This window comes from Gekko japonicus, unplaced genomic scaffold (genome assembly GCF_001447785.1).
Source record: "Gekko japonicus isolate JY-2015 unplaced genomic scaffold, Gekko_japonicus_V1.1 scaffold3524, whole genome shotgun sequence".
In the NCBI taxonomy this organism is placed as follows: domain Eukaryota; kingdom Metazoa; phylum Chordata; class Lepidosauria; order Squamata; family Gekkonidae; genus Gekko; species Gekko japonicus.
In genome coordinates, this window is record NW_015171607.1 from 1 (window position 1) to 25,555 (window position 25,555).

Genomic DNA, 25,555 nt, shown 5'->3' on the forward strand with positions numbered 1-25,555 from the left:
CGTGGCAAGACGTGATTGTCTGTGTGGGTGTGTGTGAAGTGCTGTCGAGTCAGAGCTGACTCATGGCCCATGGTCCCTCCAAGCTGTGGAGTCCTGTGAGCAACAATTCTACTTTGTGAGCTTTGTGAGTGAGCAGTTTGGCTGCTGCGTAAGTTAGTTCGCTCCGGAGCCCTCCTTCCTGAGCTAAGACAAAAAAAAAATATATTGTGTGAGCTGGAGGCTAGAAAACTGTGAGCCGGCTCACACAAGCTCGGCTTAGAGGGAACACTGCTCAAGGCAAACGCGTAGGGTTTTCAAGGCAAGGGGCGTTCAAAGGGGGTCTACTGTTGCCTGCCTCTGCGTCACGACCCTGGACTTTATTGGTGGTCTCTCATCCATATACTAGCCAGGGCTGACCCTCCTTAGCTTCCGGGGACTGATGAGATGGGCTAGCCTGGGCCATCCGGGTCGAGGCAAGAGGTGAACAGAGGTGGTCTTGCCGTTGCCTGCCTCTGCACAGCAACCCGGGACTTCCCGGGTGGTCCCCCATCCGAGTACTAACCAGGGCCGACCCCTGCTCAGCTCCCGAGACCTGACGAGATCGGGCTGGCCTGGGCTATCCAGGAAAACTGGAAATTCAAGAGTTAGGATGGGTCGACGCTACCTTCTGCCACTGACCAAGCTTGCCTTGCTTCTGCTATCTCTCTCCTCAGCAATCGCACGGGGGACTTTGGGACAGGTTTCGTTTTATGACCGTGGAGTTCTCTGACTGAGTAACCCCTCCGTTCCAGTCTCAGGCAAATGTTTGTTCTGCAAGCACGGGCTTAACCGGGATCAAGAGAGACGTCTCAGAGACAAGCTGAACAGCGATAGCTTCCGACCAAATTGTTCTGGCGTAATCCACCAACGATAACTCTGGTGGGCGCAGGTGTTAAAGGGCGATGAAGGATTTCCGTCCCTTCGGGAGGTTCGTCACCTTCCCAGACAGGTAGATAAACTAGCAGCAACTGGCCGCCACCAAGAGAAAAAGGTGCCAGAAATTCAGGAAGAGCACGACATGCCTTTTATCATGGGAGGCCACTAAATTATTTCTTTAAAATGTACAGTGTGGCAGAACAATTCAACGGGGTGGCTCACACACTCAACAGAACCACAAGCGTAAGAAGAAGAGGAGATTGGATTTATACCCCGCCCGTCACTACCCGCAGGAGTCTCAGAGCGGCTTACAAACTCCTTTCCCTTCCCCTCCCCACAACAGACACCCTGTGAGGTTCAGTTACCGAGATCTGACGAGATCGGGCGAGCCTGAGCCATGCAGGTCTTCTCTCTTTTTTGTGTGTATATTTTTATATGTGCATTTGTGTGTGTGTGCATGTGACTGTGTGTGCACCCGGAAGTCATGGCGACCTCTGGCGACTGACCCCTACTGGGGGCCTGGAGGATATTCAGAGAGGTGGCTGAGTGAAGCCTGCCCCTGTCCTCCTGACTGCTGGTATTCCTTGGAGGTCTCCCATTCCCAGTCCTTGCCAGAGTTGACCCTGCTTAGCGACCGAGCTCTGACGAGATCGGGCTGGCCTGGCCTGGCCTATCCAGGTCAGGGGGCTCCACGGCATTATTGAAAGCTACCGTGGCATTGCGGCTAAAGCGTCAGGCTGGGATCTGGGAAGCCGAGGTTCGAATCCCCGCTCTGCCATGGAAACTTGCCGGGTGACCTTGGGCCGGTCACACGCTCTCGGCCAAACCGACCTCACAGGGTTGATGTGAGGATGAAACGGACGGGAAGACAACGACGTAGGCTGCTTTGGCCCCCCACTGGGGAGGAGGGCAGGATACAGCTAAAGTAAATAAATACATAAATCATACCTTGCTGCAGGGGTTATTTCCTGCAGGAACACAAAGGAGCGGAGCTCCGGCAGTAAAGAGCCCAGGAGGCGAGCACATGCAACAAGCCCCGCCCCCTGCTCCCAGCAGCCCTCAGTCAGAGCAAGAAGCAGCCAGGTAGATTGCAGAGCCAACAGGTCCAAAACAGTCCAGTGGCACCTTTAAGACCAAGTCTTATTCAGGTACAAGCTCTCCCTCCTCTGCGAGGACAAATCTGCATGTCCCCCCCCCCCAATAGCTAGCAATCCAAAACAGTCCAGTGGAACCTGAGCGGTGGGTGTTGCCTTCAGACACACTTCCGGTGATGTCAGGGGGTGTGGCACATGCAAATGAGTCATGCTAATGAGCTCCTGCACCTCTTTTTCTACGAAATGACCCCTGCCTTGCTGATATCCCTTCCCTTCTCGAACCCCACCCTCCCCAGGCTCCACACCCAAATCTTCGGGTATTTCCCAATCCGGAGTCGGCCGCTCCGCAAAGCAGTAACGCGTGGAAGGGGATATCCTTCCGGGGACCTACTGGATCGTTCCCGGAGGGTGGCAGAAAGTGCACTTCAGGTCCCACGTTTCTGACTCCCACACGGTGACGATTTCCTTGAAGCCGACGGCCAGCACGGAGCCGTCTTCGGAGAAGCAGCAGTTGGTGGCCGGATAGTTGTGATAGCTCCCTACGAAATCACAGGTCCAGCCTGCGTTTTGGTCTGTTAAGAGAAAAAACACATGTTTTGACGTCCTGAACGCGCTGAATAACATACACGGGTGAAAAAACCAAAATGGTGCAGGAGCGGATCTGATCAGGTTGAGACCAAGGGGCCTTACGATCTGCTAATCAACATCTCTTGGTGATCCCCGGCCCCGGGGACGCCCGTCTTGACCAGGGACAGGGCCTTTTCGGCCCTGGCCCCTACCTGATGAAATGAGCTCCCGTATAAGATCAGTGACCTGCGGGACCTTTTACAGTTCCTCAAGGTCTGCAAGACGGAGCTCTTCCGCCAGGCTTTTAGTAAGGGGAGTGGGCGTCCCTCCCTCTACTGGGCCTCCCCTCAACGGGTCAGATCTGTATGACCATCTGGGAACCCCAATCTGAAACAGGCCTCATCTGTTGAGGCTCTGACTAGAAACATTTTCTCTGAGGTATTTTAATTGTTTTTAATTGCCTGTATATTCTATCTGATGGAACCCGCCCTGAGTCTGCTATATGGTGAGGGCGAGATACAAATCTAATAAAATAAGTACATAAATAAATAAGTTGGCATCTTCCCTCGACAGTTGCAATAAAATGTCGGGAGTCTTTTTAAAAAACTCATTAACTTATTTATGCTGATCGATTCGGGGGGGGTAGCTGTGTTGGTCTGAAGCAGCGGAACAACGTTGGAGCCCAGTGAGACACCTTTTAAGGCCAACAGAGATTAATTCTGGGTATACGCTTTTGCGTGCAGGCACACTTCTTCAGATGTATCTGAATGACATACACGGGTGAAATGTATCTGAAGAAGAAGAGAAGAGATTGGATTTATACCCTGCCCTTCACTACCCAAAGGTGTCTCAGAGTGGCTCACAAACTCCTTTCCCTTTCCCTCCCCACAACAGACCCTGTGTGGTAAAAGAAGAAGAGAAGAGATTGGATTTATACCCCGCCCTTCATTACCCAAAGGAGTCTCAGAGCGGCTTACAAACTCCTTTCCCTTCCCCTCCCCACAACAGACACCCTGTGAGGTAAAAGAAGAAGAGGAGATTGGATTTATACCCCGCCCTTCACTAACCAAGGGAGTCTCAGAGCAGCTTACGATCTCCTTCCCCTTCCCCTCCCCACAGCAAACACCCTGTGAGGTCGGCGGGGCTGAGGGAGTTCTGACAGAAACGGCTCTTTTTCAAGAACAGCTCTTGTTAGAACTACGGCTTGCCCAAGCTCATCCAGCCAGGTGCAAGTGGAGGAGTGGGGAATCAAACCCAGCTCTCCCAGATTAGGGTCCGCACACTTCACAACACCAAACTGGCTCTCTCAGGGCCTGCAAGAAATGCACATGCACACAAAAGCGTATACCCGGAATTAAAGTGTTCATTGGCAACTGCGGAATACGAACTGCAACATTACGAGCTTCTCCCGGTACAAACATATTTTTTTTCCTCATTAGAAAGGAAGCCCTTGGGCATTCTTAATAAGGACCCTCCCCACTCTCCAAACCCTGTAGTGTGAACAGCAGGTGGGGGAACTTCCCACCTAGGAGCGGACGTCGTTTGCTATTTTAAGTGTACAGGACAAAATCTGTTTTATCAATAATATATGGAGGCCGAAAGATTTATGCGATCTGAAGAGAAACCAGAGTATGAGATCTTACATCAAATATTTAGATATCAGCAATCATAGAAGAATTTTTACCCTATTAAGATACAACACCTTACCCTCAGCCATAATGGAGGCTAGATATACTAGATCATTGAGGAAAAGTTGTATATGTGGGATGGGACCTGATGAAACATTGGAACATGTAATTTTCGATTGTCTTATATATCATCATATCAGGGAAGTTTTGATCAAGCCGATAGTTAACTCCTTCCCAGGTCGTAATAGAAGGACACTTTTGTCAAGTATGCTGGCAGGAGATAACCAAAAGCTGACTAGGATGGTTGCCAAATTTGGTTGGTTGGCATACCAAACTAGGAAAGAGATAAAGTTCAGATAGGCCTAAACCTAACCTTTGATCATAATTTTGATTATATTATATCTGTATTTTAAAGTTTTTAGATCCTTATTTATAATTTTAGATGCCACTATATTTTATAATTTTACTGCTCCCTTAACTGTATTTACTTGTCTTCTATTATACTGGTCTATGACTGTAATAAACTTGATTGATATGGAGGACTCCTCAACCTTTTTGAGCCTGTGGGCACCTCTGTGGGCACCACAAAATGGCCACCATGGGAGGCAGAACCAACCACAAAATGGCTGTTGCAGGGGCAGAGTCACACACACACACACAGGAGAAGCCTAAGCGCAAAGGAGAACAGGGTAATAATAATTTTAAAAACCCACTGGGAAAGAGGAGTGAGAGAATAAAATCAACACTGTTGTGGCAGCTGCTGCTGACACATCATTTTAATCTACACAGCCTACCAGATCTCCAGTGGCCAATCAGAACCAACTCCATAGCTAGGGATTTTTTGGGGAGGGGGCCTGGGGGGGGGAGAGCTAATTAAAGCAAAGTTAAATTAATTGAATTGGGGGGGGGAGCCCGTGAGGGAGGCCCCCCAGAAGAAGCGCTAGGGGGCCGGGCCCCATGGGCCCCATGTTAGGTACAGGCCTGATTCAGAACCCCTACTGGAAGAGAGTCCCATCTGGCCCCACCCACTTCCTAAAAACACTCGGCGAGCCCCAGGAAAGGGGCGACCATGCTATATGGATTTATTTTTAATGATCTAACTTAATGATACACCGCTTTTCTCCCCGATGGGGACCCAAAGCCACCTCACAACGTCATTCCCACTTTTATCCCCGCAACAACCAATCTGTGAGACGGGTGAGGCTCAGAGGGGGGGCCAAGCTCACCCAGCAAGCTTCCAAGGCATCGGGATTCGAACCCGGGTCTCCCAGGTCTTACTCTGGAACGCTAATGCTGACACCATGCTGGCTCTCACACCATTTAAAAAAACAACAACAATGCACCAGGCCTTCCATGCCTTAAAAAGAAAATATTAAAGACCACCCCATTCAAAACAGGGAAGAGACACTGCCTGTTGTATTAGAAGCAATGCTCCCTCTAAGCTGTGGAGTCTTGAGAGCAAAAATTCCACTTTGTGAGCTACTGACATTAAATTCGGCGCATGCATCAATTCGTTTGCTCTGGAGCCCTCCTACCTGAGCCAAGACAAAAAATGTGTGAGCTGGAGGCTAAAAAGCAGTGAGCTAGCTCACACTAACTCAGCTTAGAGGGAACGCCTCAGCAGTCAGGCGGGAAGTAGCCTAAGGTTTGTCTACTGGAATGAGAGGGTGGAGCGGAGTCATTTTCTCAAGACCCAGGAGGTCAGACCAGAACTAATGGGTTGAAATTAAATCCAAATAGCTTTCAGCGAAACATTAGGCAGATGTTTATCCGGTCCCCTCTCGAACCTGCCTGTGCTTGTAGCTGCCACCACTTCCTTTGGCAGGGAATTCCACCTTAATTACTCTTTGGGTGAAGAAGGTCTTCCTTTATTTGTTCTAAGCCTACTGCTCATTAAATTCATTTGAGCGCTCACAAGTTGTTATATTGTGAGAAAGGGAGAAAAGCCCTTCTTCCTCTACCTGCTCTATCCCATGCGTAACCTCGTAAACCTCGATCATGTCCCCCCTCAGCCGTCGCTTCTCCAAGCTTAAGAGCCCCAAGCGCTTTCACCTTTCTTCACAGGGAAGGAGTTCTATCACCTTCATCATTCTGGTCGCCCTTTTTACAAGAAACACGCCCACACTTACTTTCCTCATCGTTCTCAGCCAGGAACACCCAGACTTTAAACCGCCCATCTTCGCTGGCTGTTACTACGGTCGGGGGGATGCTGTCGGGTTCTCCCGTGTCACGAAAGCACAACGCTGTGATATGGTCCTCGTGCGGCATGTTTATTCGGGTGTTCAGTGCAAAGCTATGGCAGAGGAAGGGAAAAAACACACACAAATGTTTGCATGAGATTCGTGGGGGGCTGATGTGCCTCTGTGGTCAAATTCGAGGGGCCCCCCCCGAGGGAGTGCCTGGGCTGGATAGGAAGTCGGGGGGGTGCTTGGCAGTAAGTCAGGGGGCCGGGCCCAGAGATGCCCCACTGTAGCTACAGGCCTGGGTACGAGTATATAATTCCAGACATGGCCGTTGGACTGGATTTCCTGCACAGCGCAGGGGGTTGGACTGTAAGGCCTCCTCGGACTCAAGGGCTGTGCAACTAGTACTGATGTGTTATTTTTCACTTTATCTTCAACGTGCCTTTATCAAATGGGAGACTACAGTCTAAAATTACCACTGAACAGTATGGATTCATTATGTTGTACTGTCTGGGTCATTCTATTGCTGACAGCGACAGTCGTCCGACAGAGAAACTTCAAGAGGAGATTACAACGTGAGGTTGCCAAACTTGAATTCATTCACGAGTTCAGAACAATGGCCCCTCCAGGACTTAATAGGGACACGGGATCCTTATCTCATAACAGATGCTTATTTTCTGCCCTCAAGCATTTCCCCTCTGCTCCAGTCAAGCTAAACACGACATGCACTGTACCTTTGCATCCTGAGTTCCTTCTCTGCAAAGCCCCTCCCACCCTGACTGGGATTTAAGGACTCAGATATCCATTCCACTTGTATCTGATGAAGACAGCTTTGACTCTTGAAACCTTATACCCCCAAAAATCTTGCTGGTCTGTAAGGTGCTACTGGATTTGAATCCAGCTGTCGAGCATCAGGAATTAATTTGACCTTAAACTACCACGCCATGTTCTCCTATACGACCCACTGGAGGATGGAAATGGACCTAAGAAATAGTACCATTTGCCTGCTGTGAATAGTGGACTGTAGGCACATCTATGGCAAATGTTTACTGATGTGAACGACCTGTACCTGAGACTCTGGAGAGCCGCCGCCGGTTGGAAAAGACAACGCTAACCTTGATGGACCGAGGGTCTGATTCAGTATAAGGCAGCTTCACGTGTGTTCACAGGAAGTAATAATTATCGTATTGTGCTCTGTGTGTGGTATAGCCAGGAGATCTGAAGATTGTCTGGCTGCGTGAAGAACTAGCTCCTTTTAAAGTTATGCACCACTAGGTGGCGAGGTAGGCTTATCTGGCTGTCCTCAACCAGGGCCAGGGCTTTTTTGGCCCCGGCCCCCACCTGGTGGAACGCTCTGCCGGAGAACATCCGTGTCCAGCGGGAGGGGGAGGAGGAGATTGGATTTATACCCCACCCTTCACTCGGAGTCTCATAGCGGCTTACAAACTCCTTCCCTTCCCCTCCCCACAACAAGCACCCTGTGAGGTAGGTGGGGCTGAGAGAGCTCTGAGAGAACTGCTCTTTCAAGGACAGCTCTGACAGAACAACGGCATGCCCAAGGTCATCCAGCAGCTGCAAGTGGAGGCGTGGGGAATCGAAGCCAGTTCTCCCAGATTAGAGTCCGCACACTTAACCACTACACCAAACTGGCTAATTACCTTTCTGCAGGGAGTTAATTACCTTTCTGCAGGACCTGCAAGGCAAAGATGTTCCGCCGGGCATTCGGTTGAGGATGGCAACGCGACAGTACGACACCTGGCCCTCTCATATACTCCCCCCCCATCCCTCATAACCCCCCCCCCGGGGGGGGGTCTGGGGAGCTGAATTTTCCCCACCAATCTTGAACTGCATACTGCTTTATTTATTGATCTATTTTATGTCGTTTTAAAATGTTGGTTTTAATTTAAATCGTTTACTGTACACTATCTTGTGGCAAGCCGCTCTGAGCCCTACTTGTAAGGAAGTACAAATCTAATCTAATAAATAAAGTAACATTTTTTCCGGCCTAGAAGTGCCTCCCTCAGATGGAATACTGAGCAAGCCGCTGGAGGGATGATGGACGCAGAAGCCCCCCACGCCGATCCCACCGGTGTTCCCTCTAAGCTGGGTTAGTGAGAGCCGGCTCACCGTTTTTTAGCCTCCGGCTCACACATTTTTGTCTTCGCTCAGGAAGGGGGGCTCCAGAGCAAACTCGTTTATGCAGTAGCCACATCGCTTGCTCACACAACTTTAATGCCAGGAGCTCACAAAGTAGAATTTTTGCTCACAAGAAGACTCCACAGCTTAGAGGGAGCATTGATCCCAGCCGCCATGGCGAAATCCAGAGCAGCAGCATGCTCTTTCCCGCGCTTGAAATAACGACCCAGCACCATGACGCATCGATGCACGGCACCGGCCAACATTAAGTACAGCACACCCACTTAATACCTGAAGCCCCGCTCTGCAGAAGACAGCGTGCTAGGGACCACGAACACTACAGAAGGGTCAGTGGGTCACCTAAGTGTGGGGGAACACAACCCTCAGTGTGGTGCAGTAGTTAGAGCAGACAAAAAAATGGAAAGGAACTGTGGGAAAAGACGCCAACAAAATATTATGCCAATCTCCGTGTGCAATTAATATTGAGCGGGACTATCACAAGCACATAAGTACAAAAATTCCAAGTACAATATTAAGCGTGCAAATCGATAAATATGGAGTCCAAGAATACTGGAGTCCATGAAAACGAAGTCCAGGAAAACTAACGGAGATTCCAAATAAGTCTTGCGTTTCAACCGTCTTCTTCAGAGATGGACTGCAGTTGCCTTCGAAAACAGATTTTACATCGTTTCAATTCTCAAAAGGTAACTTCAAATACCATCCAAGTTCAAATCGCAGAAAGAACAATTTTCAAAATAAGCTAGCAAGTAAATTTACAACAGAGCACACGCTCCTTCATATTAAAATCATATTTATAGACTTACGCACTTGATATTGTAACTGAATTTTTGTATTTATGCGCTTGTGATACATTCCTGTTCAATATTAATTACACACAGATTTGCAGAATATTTTTATTAGCATCTTTTCCCAGTGCGCGGACTCTAATCTGGGAGAACCGGGTTCGATTCCCCACTCCTCCACTTGCATCTGGCTGGATGGCCTTGGGCAAGCCATAGCTCTGATAAGAGCAGTTCTTGAAAAAGAGCAGTTTCTGTCAAGAGCTCTCTCAGCCCCACCTACCTCACAGGGTGTCTGTTGTGGGGAGGGGAAGGGAAAGGAGTTTGTAAGCCGCTCTGAGACACCTTTGGGTAGTGAAGGATGGGGTATAAATCCAATCTCTTCTCTTCTCCTTCTTCAGTTTCTTTCAATTTTTTTGTCTACTTATCCTTTTGACTGTGTATCTCCTTTCTACTTAGCAGTTGTTAGAGCGAGAGACTAGGACAGGTATCCCCAATGTGGTGCCCACAGGTGCCAGGGCGCCCCCGCAAGTGCTTTTAGAAAGTGGGCGTGCCTAGGTGGGGCTGTATCCTGTTAAACAGCTTCTTCTGCCCAAAATGTTGAAGTTATCATGGGAGTTGTATATAACCTCGATCCCTGAGATTTTTGTGGTTGACTCCCCCTCCTGTGGCAGCCATTTTATGACTGCCCCCCCCCCCATCAGAATTTCAAAAGTGCCCAGAGGCACAGAAAGGTTGGGGACCCCTGAACTAGGCTCTGGCAGACCCAGGTTCAAATTGTCTTTTTTGCCACGGTCCTCATTGGGAGACTTTTGGCCAGTCACGGTCTCTCAGTCTAACCCCCCTCACTGGGTTGTTGTGAGGGCAAAATGGAGAACAGGAAAACACTTTTGGTCCTCCTGTTGGGGGAGAAAGGTAGGGTAGAAATGAAGTAATGTCTATGAAAGTTTCTTAAAAAGGATCTCAGGGGCAGCTGGTGCTCTGCTCGGCAAAGGACCACAGAACCAAGACAGATTTTCGCCGATTCTTTCAGACACACTAGGACCCGCACCTTTGCTTTTCCTCATCGTAAGCCCAGAGCTTCATCTGCAGTTCAAGTTCGCTGCCCTTCTCTTCACGCTGCTCCACGGTTGCCAGCCAGTCGCCTCTGGAGTCAAACGCTGCCTTCACCAGCTCCACCTGGTTCAGACCGTGTTGGTGAATGTACTCCTGCTGGACGATATCCAGCTGCAAGAATTTTAAGAAGTGAAATAAGGATTCCGAGCTCAGACATGGGAAAGAAGCTACCGACTGAGGGAAAATCTTGTGAAAGTTGCAGTAAGAAATGAAACGAAACAAAACAAGAGAGAGGGGGAAAAATCCACAGTCCCTCATGTTTTTAAGGGGATACAAAGGTAGACGTTACACCATAAAGCGAACGTTTGTCGAGCTTACTGCTTTAGTTTCTCAACCACCCCTTATTGCATGGGTCCCCCGGCCTTTTTGGGACTGTAGGGCACCTTTCGAACTCTTACAGAGTGTGGTGGGCACAACCACTAAAATGGCTGCCACGAGAGGTGGAGCCAGCCACAAAATGGCTGCCATGGCTTATTTTCCCTCACACAGTGAAGGTTCTTGAACTGTGGTGGCAGCTATTGCAAATCTAACTTAAAAAAAAATCCGCACAGCCAATCAAATGTCCAGTGGCCAATCCGAAGCTTTGGTGGGCAAAAGGCCCACCTGGTTCCGCCCACCAGAACACTTGACGGGCACCAGCAAGGTGTCCATGGTTGCCGTGGTACCCACGGTCACCATAGTGGTGATGGGGGGGGGGGAGGTCCTTGCCCTACAGTTCTGTGTTACATGAGCCACTGTTTCATTAAACTAAAAAATACACCAGTGCTTTCTGAGCCAGGGTAAAACATTTTGCTAATTAACCCAGTAGAAAAAAAATCATTCCCTCGTGAAACGAGGTAAAAATGATGCTGAGTTATTTGTGCCGAGTTTAGAAGGCCAAGATTGAACACACGAAAGTGGGCACCTTTAACATGGCGGTGGAAAGTGCCCTCAAGTAACAGGCAATGCCCCCTCTAAGCTGTGGAGTCTTGTGAGCAAAAACTCTACTTTGTGAGCTACTCGCGTTAAAGTTGTGAGCGGGCGACTTGGCAACTGCATGAATTAATTTGCTCTGGAGCCCTCCTTCCTGAGCGGAGACAAAATTTTTATTTATTTATTTATTTATTTTCCCCCCTTAAATTTCTAACCCGCCCTCCCGCCAAAGCATTTGTGTGAGGTGGAGGCTAATAAACTGTGAGCTAGCTCACACTAACTCAGCTTAGAGGGAACATAGGTCACAGGTGACTTCTGGCGACCCTGTAGGGGTTTCAGGGCAAGAGACGTTCAGAGGTGGTTCGCCATCACCTGTCTCTGTGTCCTTAACCTAGGGGTCCTTTAACTGGGCACAAAAAAAAACAGTCGTATAATAATGCAGAGTATCAAAATAGTAACAATTGACAGAGGATGCATGCAAGATCAGGCCTTAAAATCATGGCCTGAAAAATCTGCTTTCTGTATTCTTGGTGCTGGGGGGGGGGGCAACAATGGGAGGGCTTCTGGAGTTCTGGTTCCACTGGTGGACCTCCTGAGGGCACCTGGGTTCTGGCCACTGTGTGACATGGAGAGACTCAATGGGCCATTGGCCTGATCCAACATGGGTTATCTTGTGTTCTTATGTCTGGGGCAGTGGTGCTCTGTATTCTTGGTGCTTGGGGGGCAACAGTGGGAGGGGTTCTGGAGTTCTGGCCCTGCTGGTGGACCTCCTGATGGCACCTGGGTTTTGGCCACTGTGTGTTAGACTCAATGGGCCATTGGCCTGATCCAACACGGCTTCTCTTACGGTCTTCAAAATTTTCTAACATCCAGCCTGAAGAAGAGTTCTACTGAGCTTGAAGACTTGCAGTGTTTTGTGCCAATATAAGGTATGACACAGATTTCGTTCTTGTGTCCACAATAATTCTACCAGTTTCTTTCCAATAGCTCCTCAGCCACTATCCTGAGGGAACAGACTAGCACGTGTGTGCATGACTCCAATGTCGATTCCATTCCGGCTACCAAAACGTCACGCTGCAATGCTTGGCTCTCTCTGCCATTCTCTGCATATGCACCCTCTTCTCCCTTCTGGACCACATCACTACTTTAAGGTGGAACGTGCCTAGCATGATCGGGTCCCAGTGGCCTAGCTTACATTGTAGAGCTGCTTGTCGTTTTGCAGCGAATAGAACTGCAGATGACCCGGTTTGCCGTTCAGAACCAAGGCGTTTGTCCTTGGGTCCACCATCAAGCCGGCCTTGACGTCACTCCCTGGAAGGAGAAAGAGAATCCGAGATGGAATGCAATTTCTTCTGGCGAGGTGGAAACCAAGCCCCCAAACATCTTCCAATTGTGTTTTTAAAACAATACCTTTGATTAATCCTTGAATTGTAGCCGATACTCTTAAGCTGCTGCGTATGATGGTTATTTCTGCATGTTATCAGAATAAAAAAAGAAAGTCAACAAGAATGAAGGCGTACAGAAGACAAAACCTTCTTAAGCAGGAAGAATGTGACTAGATAGGAAGATTCTAAAACGTCTGATATGTCAGAATCCACCCTCTCCAGTGGCTGTTTTCACACCCGCCAAATATTCCGCCGTGTCCTTTTCACCATACTGACCGGAGTGCCAATGTCACCCATGGAAAAATAACTCGATAACTCTAAACAAATCTTTTTGTTTGGGGTAGTGGTTAAGTGCGCGGACTCTAATCTGGGAGAACCGGGTTTGATTCCCCACTCCTCCACTTGCACCTGCTGATGTGACCTTTGGTCAGTCACAAGCTCTGGCACAGCTGTCCTTGAAAAAGAGCAGTTTGTGTCAGAGTTCTCTCAGCCTCACCCACCTCACAGGGTGTCTATTGTGGGGAGGGGAAAGGGAAAGGAGTTTGTAAGCTGCTCTGAGACTCCAAGTGAAGGGCGGGGTATAAATCCAATCTCTTTATCCTCCTCTTTTAATATACCAATAATAGAAATAATACTTCTGTGTTCATTTAAAAAGATCATTGATACAATTCAGGAAAGGAGGACTACGGGTATGAGTCATACCTCAGAGGTGTTATTTCTATTATTTGATGTTTATGTACTTAGAAAACTGGTATATTAAAAAGATTTGTTTTAGAGTTAATTAGTTATTTTTCTACGGTTACTGTTTCTCTTATTCGGACTCATATCCGTAGTTCCCCCTTCCTGTACTGAATGCCACACACGGGCCTGTCCACCAGCCACATATCGCCCTGCTGGGGGCACTGTAGCGTGTGCGTTTGAACACCTTGCCATTGCTGGCGTTATGGGGAAAGTTTAATGGTATTCCATACTCTAATAGAGTCGGTGGATGTGGTACTAACTGAACCGACCCTACAGATCGCACACTTTTCGATTGCCCCGAATTTTCAGATTGGAGAGCCGAACTGATTTTTTCCTTTGCTCAAGCAGGACTCCGTCTCTCTAGAACAGGGAGTCCCCAAGATGGTGCCTGCCGACACCTTTCCTGGCATGTGCCAAGTGTTTTTAGAAAGTGGGCGGGGTCAGATGGGGCTAAGGTAAAGAGTTCCACTTGGCCCCACCCACTTTCTAAAAACAGCTGGCGAGCTGCAGGAAGCGTGTTGGTGGTAACCATGTTGGGGATGGCGATAGATGCATTTGTTTTTAATTATTTAACTATTGATACAATGCAATCCCCCTCATGGATCACTGCCTTGTCGTGGCGAGGGGGCTTGAGCAGTTCAATGAAGCTGTGGGCTATGCCGTGAAGGGCCACCCAAGACGGACAGGCCACAGCAGAGAACTCAGACCAAGCGTGATCCCCCTGGAGAAGGTAATGGCAACCCACTCCAGTACTTTTGCCAAGAAAACCCCATGGACAGTATCAAAAGGCTAAAAGATATGACACCGGAAGATGAGCCCCTCAGGTCGGAAGGTGTCCAATATGCTACTGAGGAAGAGCAGAGGGCAAGTACAAGTAACCCCAGAAAGAGTAAAGCGCCTGGGCCAAAGCTGAAAGGACGCTCAGTTGTGGATGTGTCTGATGGTGAAAGGAAAGTCCAATGCTGCAAAGAACAATACTACATAGGAACCTGGAATGTAAGATCTATGAATCAAGGTAAGCTTGACGTGGTCAAAAATGAGATGGCAAGACTGAACATCGATATCCTAGGAATCAGTGAACTAAAGTGGACAGGAATGGGCGAATTTAACTCAGAAGACCATTATATCTACTACTGTGGCCAGGAATCTCGTAGAAAAAATGGTGTGGCCTTTATAGTCAACAAGAGAGTGCAAAAGGCAGTACTGGGATACAATCTCAAAAATGACAGAATGATTTCTGTCCGATTCCAAGGCAAACCATTCAACATCACAGTAATTCAAGTGTATGCCCCAACCACTGATGCAGAAGAGGCTGAAGTGGACCGGTTCTATGAAGACCTACAACACCTCCTAGAACTAACACCAAAAAATGATGTCCTCATCATCATAGGGGACTGGAATGCTAAAGTAGGAAGTCAAAAGGTAACCGGAATAACAGACAAGTTTGGCCTTGGAAAGCAAAATGAAGCAGGGCAAAGGTTAACAGAGTTTTGTCAAGAGAACACACTGGTCATAGCGAACACCCTTTTCCAACAACCTAAGAGGCGACTCTACACATGGACATCACCAGATGGGCAACACCGAAATCAGATTGACTATATAATTTGCAGTCAAAGATGGAGAAGCTCTATCCAGTCAGTAAAAACAAGACCTGGAGCTGACTGTGGTTCAGATCATGAGCTACTCATTGCAAAATTCAGACTTAAACTGAAGAAAATTGGGAAAACCACGAGGCCATTCAGGTTTGACCTAGATCGCATCCCTGATGAATATACAGTAGAGGTGAAGAATAGATTCAAGGGTCTGGATTTGATAGATAGAGTGCCTGAAGAACTATGGACAGAGGTTCGTGACATCGTACAGGAGGCAGCAATCACCACCATACCAAAGAAAAAGAAATGCAAGAAAGCAAAATGGCTTTCTGATGAGGCTTTACAAATAGCAGAGGAAAGAAGGAAAGCGAAAGGCAAAGGCGAAAAGGAAAGATTTACCCAACTGAACGCAGATTTCCAGAGAACAGCAAGGAGAGATAAGGAGGCCTTCCTGAATGAACAGTGCAAAGTAATAGAAGAAAACAATAGAATGGGAAGGACTAGAGATCTCTTCAAGAAAATTGGAGAAATCAAGGGAGCGTTCCATGCAAAGCTGGCCATGATAAAGGACAAAAACGGTAGGGACCTAACAGAAGCAGAAGAGATTAGGAAAAGATGGCAAGAATACACAGAAGAACTATACAAGAAAGACCTCAATGTCCTTGACAAACACGACGGTATAATCACTGACCTTGAGCCAGACATCCTGGAATGTGAAGTTAAATGGGCCTTAGAAAGCATTGCTAACAACAAAGCTAGTGGAGGTGATGGTATTCCAGCTGAGCTATTCAAAGTCTTAGAAGATGATGCTGTTAAAGTGCTGCACTCCATTTGCCAGCAAATTTGGAAAACGCAACAGTGGCCACAGGATTGGAAAAGATCAGTATACATTCCAATCCCAAAGAAGGGCAATGCCAAGGAATGTTCAAACTATCGCACAATTGCACTCATATCACACGCTAGCAAGGTCATGCTCAAGATCCTACAAGCTAGGCTTCAACAGTACGTGGATAGAGAACTACCAGAAGTACAAGCTGGGTTTCGAAGAGGTAGAGGAACTAGAGATCAAATTGCCAACATTCGCTGGATTATGGAGAAAGCAAGAGAGTACCAGAAAAATATCTACTTCTGCTTCATTGACTATGCTAAAGCTTTTGACTGTGTGGATCACAACAAACTATGGCAGGTCCTTAAAGAGATGGGAGTACCAGACCACCTCACATGTCTCTTGAGAAACCTGTATAAGGGCCAAGAAGCGACAGTTAGAACCGGATATGGAACAACTGATTGGTTCAGCATAGGAAAAGGAGTACGACAAGGATGTATATTGTCGCCTTGCTTATTTAATATATATGCAGAGTACATCATGCGAAATGCTGGCCTGGATGAATCACAAGTGGGAATTAAGATTGCTGGGGAAAAGATCAACAACCTCAGATATGCAGATGATACCACTCTAATGGCTGAAAGTGAAGAGGATCTAAAGAGCCTCTTGCTCAGGGTAAAAGAGGAGAGCGCAAAAGTGGGCTTGAAGCTCAACATCAAAAAAACTAAGATCATGGCATCCGGCCCCATCACTCCTTGGCAAATAGAAGGGGAAGTCGTGGAAGTAGTGACAGACTTCACGTTCCTGGGATCCCAGATTACCGCAGAATGTGACTGCAGCCATGAAATTAAAAGACGCCTGCTCCTCGGGAGGAAAGCGATGGCGAACCTAAACAGCATGATAAAAAGTAGAGACATCAGCCTGCCAAAAAAAGTCCGCATGGTCAAAGCAATGGTATTCCCAGTAGTCATGTATGGCTGTGAGAGTTGGACTATAAGGAAGGCCGAGCGCCGAAGAATAGATTCTTTTGAACTATGGTGCTGGAGAAGACTCTTGAGAGTCCCTTGGACTGCAAAAAGATCAAATCAGTCAATCCTAAAAGAAATCAACCCTGACTGTTCCGTGGAAGGCCAGATAATGAAGCTGAAGCTCAAATACTTTGGCCACCAAATGAGAAGGGAGCACTCACTGGAGAAGACCCTGATGCTGGGAAAGATCGAAGGTCAAAGAAGACGGGAGCTGGTCCATGGGGTCGCGAAGAGTCGGACTCGACTGTGCGACTGAACAACAAGAACAACAATGCAATAGGGCTAGGAACATGAAATTCAACAGCGACGCCAGGAACGAGAAGAGCCGGCTGCCTACGGTAAGTTATTGTGGGAGTGATGCTGAATGAGGGGTTACAGGGTTACGAGACAATGCAGTATAAGTCAGAAAATACCTACAATAAGCAAGTTTCTCTTGAACTTAAGAAGAGCCCTGCTGGATCAGACCAGTGGTCCATCTAGTCCAGCATCCTGTCTCATACAGTGGCCAACCCGTTCCTCTGGAGGGTCAACAGCAGGGCATAGAGGCCGAGGCCTTCCACTGATGTTGCCTCCTGGCTCTGGGATTCAGAGGATTAATGCCTCTGAATGTGGAGGTTCCCCTCAACCACCATGGCTAGTAGCTATTGATAAACCTCTATGACTCTATCTCATCCCCCTTTAAAGCTGTTTATTTCATGACAGCCTCTGGCAGCGAATTCCACATTTTAACCACTCTCTGTGTAAAGTAGTGTTTCCTTTTATCCACCTTGCACCTACTGCCCATCAGCTTCATTGGATGCCCTCAAGTTCTAGTCTTTTGGGAGAGGGAGGAAAATTCCTCTTTGTCAACTCGCTTCACCCGGTGCATAACTTTATAAACCTCTATCATGTCCCAAAATGTTCAATTTCTCAAAGAACTTCAAATGGTTGGTGAGGTAGGACTTCACTTTGCAGAAGCCATACTGGTTTTACCTTGGCACGCCTTGTCCTTCTATGTGCCTAACAACCCTATCTTTGATTACAGTTTCTTCGCCAAGAGGAAATACAAATTGGATACAAATTCAAATAATATTACGAACTAATTGTAGTAGTAGTACATTTACTACGACATTGAGCCAAGCATTAACCAAAACACAAACTAATTGGTTCAAGTATGACAAAGCTTTGTCAAAGTTGTTAGGCACATACACACAAGCCACAGACGATTCTCACAACGGGTAGAAAACAAATGGCCCTTACTGTTATCTGAATGCGAGGTACAAAAAAACGTTCCATCAGGAGAGGCAGAAATATTCCGGATTGCGGATCCCAAGCGAGGCAAGAACTCCTTCTTTGAGTCAGATACGTCTCGCCACTGGACCAGTACCGATTCAACTCCACCGCTCAGAAGGCTGGTTCCTGTCGACCCGAACAAAATACACGTGCCGTCGAAGCGATTCAATACACCAAAATGTATTTTACATGTTCCTCAATAAACATACATCGTTCAACAAGTTTCTCATAAGAACATAAGAAAAGGCATGTTGGATTAGGCCAATGGCCCTTGAAGTCCAACACTCTGTGTCACACGGTGGCCAAAACCCAGGGGCCATCAGGAGGTCCACCAGTGGGGCCAGAACTCCAGGAGCCCTCCCACTCTTGCCCCCCAAACACCAAGAATACAGAGCATCACTGCCCCACACATGGTGTTCCCTCTATACTTTGTGGCTAATAGCCACTGACAGACCTCTGCTCCGTTTGTTTATCCAATCCCCTCTTGAAGCTGTCTAGCCTTGTAGCAGCCACCACTTCTTGCAGCAGTGAATTCCACATGTTCATTACTCTCTGGGTGAAGAAGTACTTCATTTTATCTGTTCTAAGCCTACTTCACATTAAATTCATCGAGCGCCCACGAGCTCTTGTATTGTGAGAAAGGGAGAAAAGTACTTCTCTCACACACAATGTTATTTTCTGCCTTAAGACAGACAGGCTTTGCGTACTCTGGGCTAAAATTTAAAAAATCTGACATAAGTCTTTTGCTTGTGGAAAGGGGGCTGATTCCACCCCCCCCCCCAACTCTTGCTCCCAGGACACAGCATGTGTGGGGGAGGCTGCAGTGTGGAATTAGGGAAAACTGCACACCCCCCAGCAGAAAACTTAGGCAAAACTCAGGCACGAAAATTACGTGCCAAAGTAAGCCCATTCTGCAAGAACAGCTGAGTTCTCTAGGCCATATGAGTCTCCCGAAGAAGAAGAGAAGAGATTGGATTTAAACCCTGCCCTTCACTACCCAAAGGAGTCTCAGAGCGGCTTACAAACTCCTTTCCTTTCCCCTCCCCACAACAGACACCTTGGGAGGTAGGTGGGGCTGAGAGAGCTCTGACAGAAACTGCTCTTTTTAAAGGACAGCTCTGACAGAACTATGGCTTGCCCAAGGTCATCCAGCAGGTGCAAGTGGAAGAGTGGGGAATCAAACCCGGTTCTCCCAGACTAGAGTCCATGCACTTAACCACTACACAAAACTGCCCCCCGTACACCTATTCTTTTAAACTCTTTTGCGTAATTTATTCTGCTTATAGCTGTCATTTGCAGAGCAAGGAACTTGCAGCCCCTGAACTCTGCAACTGATTGTTGTGGGCCAGCAATGAAATCTTAAGGGCAAGTTGTAAATTTGGACTCAGATGCCAACGAAGATTAAAGGACTGCTGTTTCTGATAGCATCGTATATGACAGCTATCTAGACTGTGTGTTACAATTCTTTTTGGGAAAGCATGTCTTTTCTTGTTTCAATGGAGCTGGAGACTTCCTTCGGTGACAACAGGTATTAGTGGGGAGATAAAATTTGCACCCACGGCTGAAATGTTTGGTTTGCTTTACATCTCTACGTTATTTATAATTGTACCTGTCATGGGAAAGGTGATTGTAAGAGTGTGACATCTTCGTGTGCATTAGGTCGATTTTACTGAATAGTTTTTTACACTAGACGAAGGCATCTATATGGGGGCTCACTGAACCAACAACTACAATTTAAAAAAGCGGATTAGGCAGATTGATTACAATAGTTCTATTCTTTGTGCTCGTCTGTGAGTCACAATTTTTTGGAATACTTCCCTCTGATTCTCTTCCCTCCTATGCTTACCATCTGACCTCACCTGGTCTATTCTGGGCTTTTATTCTTGGTAGAATGAATGCCCATTCAACAGTGGTTACGAGAGGCGGCTTTTTCCATCTTCTCTACTCTGACAGGATTTGCTCTTGCTCCCTTGGGTAGGATAGATTCAGTCTCTCATATTTTATTGGAATGCCCTCTATATCCTAATCTAAGATGCCATTTTATTCTACCGTGGCTGGTGAATTTCAGCGAGTATAATCCAAGCAGGCTGGTCCCCTTCCTACACTCAGATCAAAATCCTAATATAACCTAATATAATTTCCCACTCCTGTTGTCTTTCATGAAATAGAGATTCAATTTCAAATTGTTATACTGCTCAAGGCATTGAGTTATAGAGCTTTTATTGGACGAAGGAAAGGAAGACATCCAGGGGTCATTTCCTGCAGGAGCAGAGCTCCGGCAGTAAAGAGCCCAGGGGGCGGGCACATGCAACAAGCCCCACCCCCTGCTCCCAGCAGCCCTTAGTCAGAGCAAGAAGCAGCCAGGTAAGTTGCAGAGCCCCCCCCCCCCAGTCCAAAACAGTCCAATGGCACCTTTAAGACCAAGTTTTATTCAGGTACAAGCTCTCCCTCCTCTGTGAGGACTAGAGATGTGAAGGCCCGGAAAAAACCCGGAAAAATTCGGGAAAAAAACAGTTTTTCCGTTTTTTTCCTGAAGCCTTTTTTGTTTTTTCCGAAAAATTGGAAAAATAAAATAAAATAAAATAAATTGACTATGGAACGTTTTATTTTAACATGATGAATAAAATATTTTAAGACAAGGAGTTCAAATATTTTCCAAATTATTTCTAAAATATATCTATATGGTATCAGATTGATCTAATTTCTGTGCACTGAGGACAAGCAAGTCCTAGGTTACAAACTGAACTCTCCAATGCAAGAACAAGATGCATTTCTTCCTTTAGGAGGTGCTATTGTCAGAAGAAAATAAAAAGGTTTCAGTTTTGTTTTTGCATGTGGATGGGTATTCTGTTTGTAATAATTGTTTGGATACACTATATTTTTAATATGCTAGTTGTGATAATTTCATGCCAAGTAAAAATGTCCATAGTCATATTTTATATTCCTAAAGTAACAGAAAGACTTTCAATCTGGAAAAGACAAAAGAAATGCTAATGTAGCCTTTTTTTCAATTTTTCCGAAAATTTCCGTTTCCCCCCGAAAAAACCCGGAAAAAAAACGGGGTTTTTTCCGAGCTTCAAAATTTCTGGAAATTTTACATCTCTAGTGAGGACAGATCCGCACGTCCCCCCCCCCCTCCAATTGCTAGGAATCCAACAGTCCAGTGGAGCCTGAGCGGTGAGTGTTGCCGTCTAACACACTTCCGGTGATGTCGGGGGGTGTGGATTATGCAAATAAGTTATGCTAATGAGTTATGCTGATGAGCTCCTGCACCTCTTTTTCTACGAAATGACCCCTGAAGACATCCATATAGGTCACCAAAAATGGATGCATTTTGATGCACAATTAATAATATTTATAATTTGATTAATGTTTTTGGAATATAGTTTTAGCCTTACTGTAACTGACATTTATATTCCCATACAATAGTTGTTTTTCTTTTTTTCAGCCTTTCTGGTACCTAATACTGGTCCCCCCCCCCCCCCCCCCCCCCCCCCGGCGCGGCCGAGCGACAGACTATTAGCTTATATTTGGAGCCTGGCCCCACATCTCTTGTATGTGGCAATATCCATGGACGACATGGAGCCATCCAGGTTTAACGGTTAGTAAGGTACCAGAATGGCATTATGGAAAGTGATGGCAAACTTACATTCACATTACCGATATTTTAAGTATTTAATAAGCAGCTGAAGTTTGTAAAACTAACTCTATTTTGGAATCAATTAAATCATCCTTGCCCTGACCTAGATAGCCCAGGCTAGCCCGATCTTGTCAGATCTCAGAAGCTAAGCAGGGTCGGCCCTGGTTAGTACTTGGATGGGAGACAGCCAAAAAAGTCCAGGGTTGCTAGGCAGAGTCAGGCAACAGCAAACCACCTCTGAATGTCTCTTGCATTGAAAACCCCATCGTATCCCAGTGTGTGTAGTATAGCCAGGAGATCCTAAGATTGTCTGGCAGCCAGAAGTTCTAGCTCTTTTAGAATTATGCACCACAAAGTGGTGAGCTAGACTTGGTTTTAAGCTGAGGGACATTTCAGAGGTAGTCTGCCATTGCCGGCCTCTGCGTCATGACCCTGGTATTCCTTGGAGGTCACCCTTCCAAATATTAGCCGGGACTGACCCTGTTTAGCTTCCGAAATCTGATGGGATTGGGTTAGCCTGGGCCCTATAATTCACTATAATTTGACTGTGATTTGATGATCCTTCCCACACACAAATAGTCCTGAGGGGCAGTGATTTGTCTAAGGCCACCAGCCAAGGGGTGATTCGAACCAGGGTCTTCCTTACCTTCTACAGAGAAAGCGAGATCCATCACTTCATCATGATGCCAGTGCAGAGTGGAGAATGTGTACTCTCTCTTATGATGGAAGTTTCTCCTGTTAGGGCAAAAAACATCATTTAAGGATGGAGCTTTCGAAGATTCAGAGCTGAACCCCTATGCATAAACAGTTGCACGAACTCTCTCTGAAAACTCTAGCTCAAGGGTGTCAAACATGTGGCCTGGGGGCCAGATCAGGCCCCCGGATGGGCTTCTATCAGGCCCGCAGTGGAACTGGCTGTCTTCTGCTTCTTCTTCCAGTTCTGCTGCTGCTGCGCCATTGTAGGTTTGCAGCTTACAGATACACACCTGAATAGCACACTCAGGTTTGCAACAGCAGACATTTTGATGCAATAATTCAGAGCAAGAAGGGTCAGTTATCAGACACTGTTAAATTACCAAAATATTGCAAGAGTGCTGATGTTTTAAGCATGATTTTATTTTAAGGAAAAAAAACACCCTCCTTTGTGTTTGTGTCCTTTATAAAGCTTATATCTCCACTACCTGGCATTACCTCTCATGACATGCATGGCCCAGCCCAAACAGGGTCTCATTTATGTCAGATCCGGCCCTTGTAACAAATGAGTTTGACACCCCTGCTCTAGCTATAGCAACTCTTAGGTGATCAGCCTCATTTGTGCATACAGAATGATATGTTTTAAAATCTAAAATGTGCAAGCACTCTGATCCAGCTAAGCAGAGTTGTATGCATGAAAAGGCTCTACGTGCACTTATCACTTGAGGTATTCTAAGAGGCCTCCCTAGTCCCTAGATGGACAAAAGGAGAGACTACTTGACACAGAGAATGATCGAAATGTGTAATTCGCTGCCAGAGGATGTCGCGATGGCCACAGGAACATGCAGCTTTCAAAGGGGATCTGATAGATTCATGGAGGAGAGGTCTACCAATGGCTACTAGCCATGGTGGCTGAAGGGAACCTCCACAGCCAGAGGCGATAAACCTCTGAATCCCAGAGCCCAGGAGGAAATGTAAGGGGAAGGCTTTGGCCTCTGCGCCCTGTTGTTGGCCCTCAAGAGGAAGGGGTGGCCCCTGTGTGAGACAGGAAGCTGGACTGGACTGGATGGACCACTGGTCTGACCCAGCAGGGCTCTTCTGATGTTCTTATCAGAGGAAGGCCTCGGCTTCTCTGCCATGTTGTTGGCCCTCAAGAGGAAGTGGTGGCCACTGTGTGAAACAAGATGCTGGGCTAGATGGACCACTGGTTTGATCCAGCAGGGCTCTTCTGATGTTCCTATCAGAGGAAGGCCTCGGCATCTCTGCCCTGTTGTTGGCCCTCAAGAGGAAGGGGTGGCCCCTGTGTGAGACAGGAAGCTGGACTGGACTGGATGGACCACTGGTCTGACCCAGCAGGGCTCTTCTGATGTTCTTATCAGAGGAAGGCCTCGGCTTCTCTGCCATGTTGTTGGCCCTCAAGAGGAAGTGGTGGCCACTGTGTGAAACAAGATGCTGGGCTAGATGGACCACTGGTTTGATCCAGCAGGGCTCTTCTGATGTCTTCCACAGCCAGTCACAGGTTAACCAGGTTATAAATGCTTAAACAAACAAATAAAGAGGCTCTACAAAATGGCTGGCGATTATCAGATGCTTTGGCCGCAGTCTTCACATGCCAAGAAATATTTTGCAAGATGCTTCAGTGGCCTGTGCATCAATGTCGCACTCTTATACAGCAGTGACTTCTGATTACAGCAGAGCAGATGCTGAGCGACAACCTTTGGCACCTGTGCTGTGACGAAAGTTTTGCCTTACCACACACGGATCTTGCCGTCTTTGTGGCCGCTGGCTATGCAGTCTTCCTTTGGGTGGCAGGCCACACAAGTGAAGAAGTTGTTGGCTCCTTTGGTGCATTTCGCACTTAGAGGAAAGCTGCAGAAAGAGAAGGGTGGCATAAGTTAGTTCGACCGTCTGAGAAAGATTTCCTCCAAGAGCACCAAATACAGCCTCAGACGGGAATCTCGCCTCGAGAGGACAAAGCGTATTTCGACAGTGGGGAGGGGATTTATCGAAATAAGATTTCTCTTTACATTTTCTCTTTAAAAAACCCACACAAAACAAAAGCCATAACTCCAGGCCTTAACTGATTCGCGGGAGTACTGGATTAACTAAGGCAGGGGTGTCAAACATAAGGCCCGGGGGCCAGAACCGGCCCATCCACGGTTCCTATCTGGCCTGCAAGCAACTTGTATGTAAAAAAACTAGTTTTGTATTATTATTATTATTATTTAGATTTCTGAATCGCCCAACTCCGCAAGTGACCTCTGGGCAATTTACAGCATTAAAACAGATAAAATACAATCAACATGATAAGATTATTACAATGCACTAATAAAACAACCAATCCAGACAGCGACCAGTCCCTTTTTTGCCTGCTGTCATCTTCTCTGCGCAGCGGGGCGGGGAAGGGGACGCGGGCTCAAAAGTAAAAAAAAGAAAGGTGCCAGTTTTAACCGTCGCTGTCCTCAGCCAAAAGCCTGGCGGAACAACCTCTGCCTTACGGGCCCTGCGGAACTGCATCAGACCCCACAGGGCCCTGGTGTGTCATTCGGCAGAGAGTTCCACCAGGTCGGGGCCAGGACCGAAAAGGCCCTGGCCCTGGTCGAGGACAGCTGGAACTCATCAATTAGTTATCCACTTATCTCAGCGCTCTTCTGGGGACATACTGGAGAAGGCGGTCCTGAAGGTACTTGGGTCCCTGACCGCTCAAGGCCTTAAAAGTCAACACTTCTATTTGGACTTTTGTGGGCTCCCCGGTAAATCAATTGCTTTCACTGCTAGGAATCAATTGCTTTTGTTTGTATTTTGAGTAAAAAAATTATACTGTTGAGTTTGCCTGTGCCCTTTATACTAGGGAGCAAAGCCCGTTGTGGACAGAGATAACGAGCGCCTAGAAAGGTAGGGAGGATGGGTGGGTGGAAAAAGAAAGAAAGAAAGGATGGAAGGGGGGAGAGAGAGAGAGAGAGAGAGAGAGAGAGAGGAAGGAAGGAAGGAAGGAGAAAGAGAGAGAAAGTAAGTAAGTAAGTGTGGGGGGGGGAGAGAGAGAAAGGA

General features: G+C 47.2%; 1 protein-coding gene across 1 annotated transcript in view; it reads right to left on the reverse strand.

Annotated features, from left to right (window-relative positions):
• Positions 1 to 2,375: 2,375 nt before the first annotated feature.
• The window catches only part of LOC107117756 (WD repeat-containing protein 75-like), a 43,703-nt gene continuing 20,523 nt past the window's right edge, over positions 2,376 to 25,555 (reverse strand). Inside the window, exons 7-14 of the mRNA XM_015419919.1 lie at positions 24,260 to 24,376; positions 22,461 to 22,549; positions 18,142 to 18,300; positions 12,741 to 12,800; positions 12,526 to 12,641; positions 10,354 to 10,529; positions 6,313 to 6,476; positions 2,376 to 2,560 (exon numbers count right to left, since the gene is read on the reverse strand). Of these exons, the coding sequence (XP_015275405.1) occupies positions 2,376 to 2,560; positions 6,313 to 6,476; positions 10,354 to 10,529; positions 12,526 to 12,641; positions 12,741 to 12,800; positions 18,142 to 18,300; positions 22,461 to 22,549; positions 24,260 to 24,376 (1,066 nt within the window). The remainder of the gene's footprint in view (positions 2,561 to 6,312; positions 6,477 to 10,353; positions 10,530 to 12,525; positions 12,642 to 12,740; positions 12,801 to 18,141; positions 18,301 to 22,460; positions 22,550 to 24,259; positions 24,377 to 25,555) is intronic.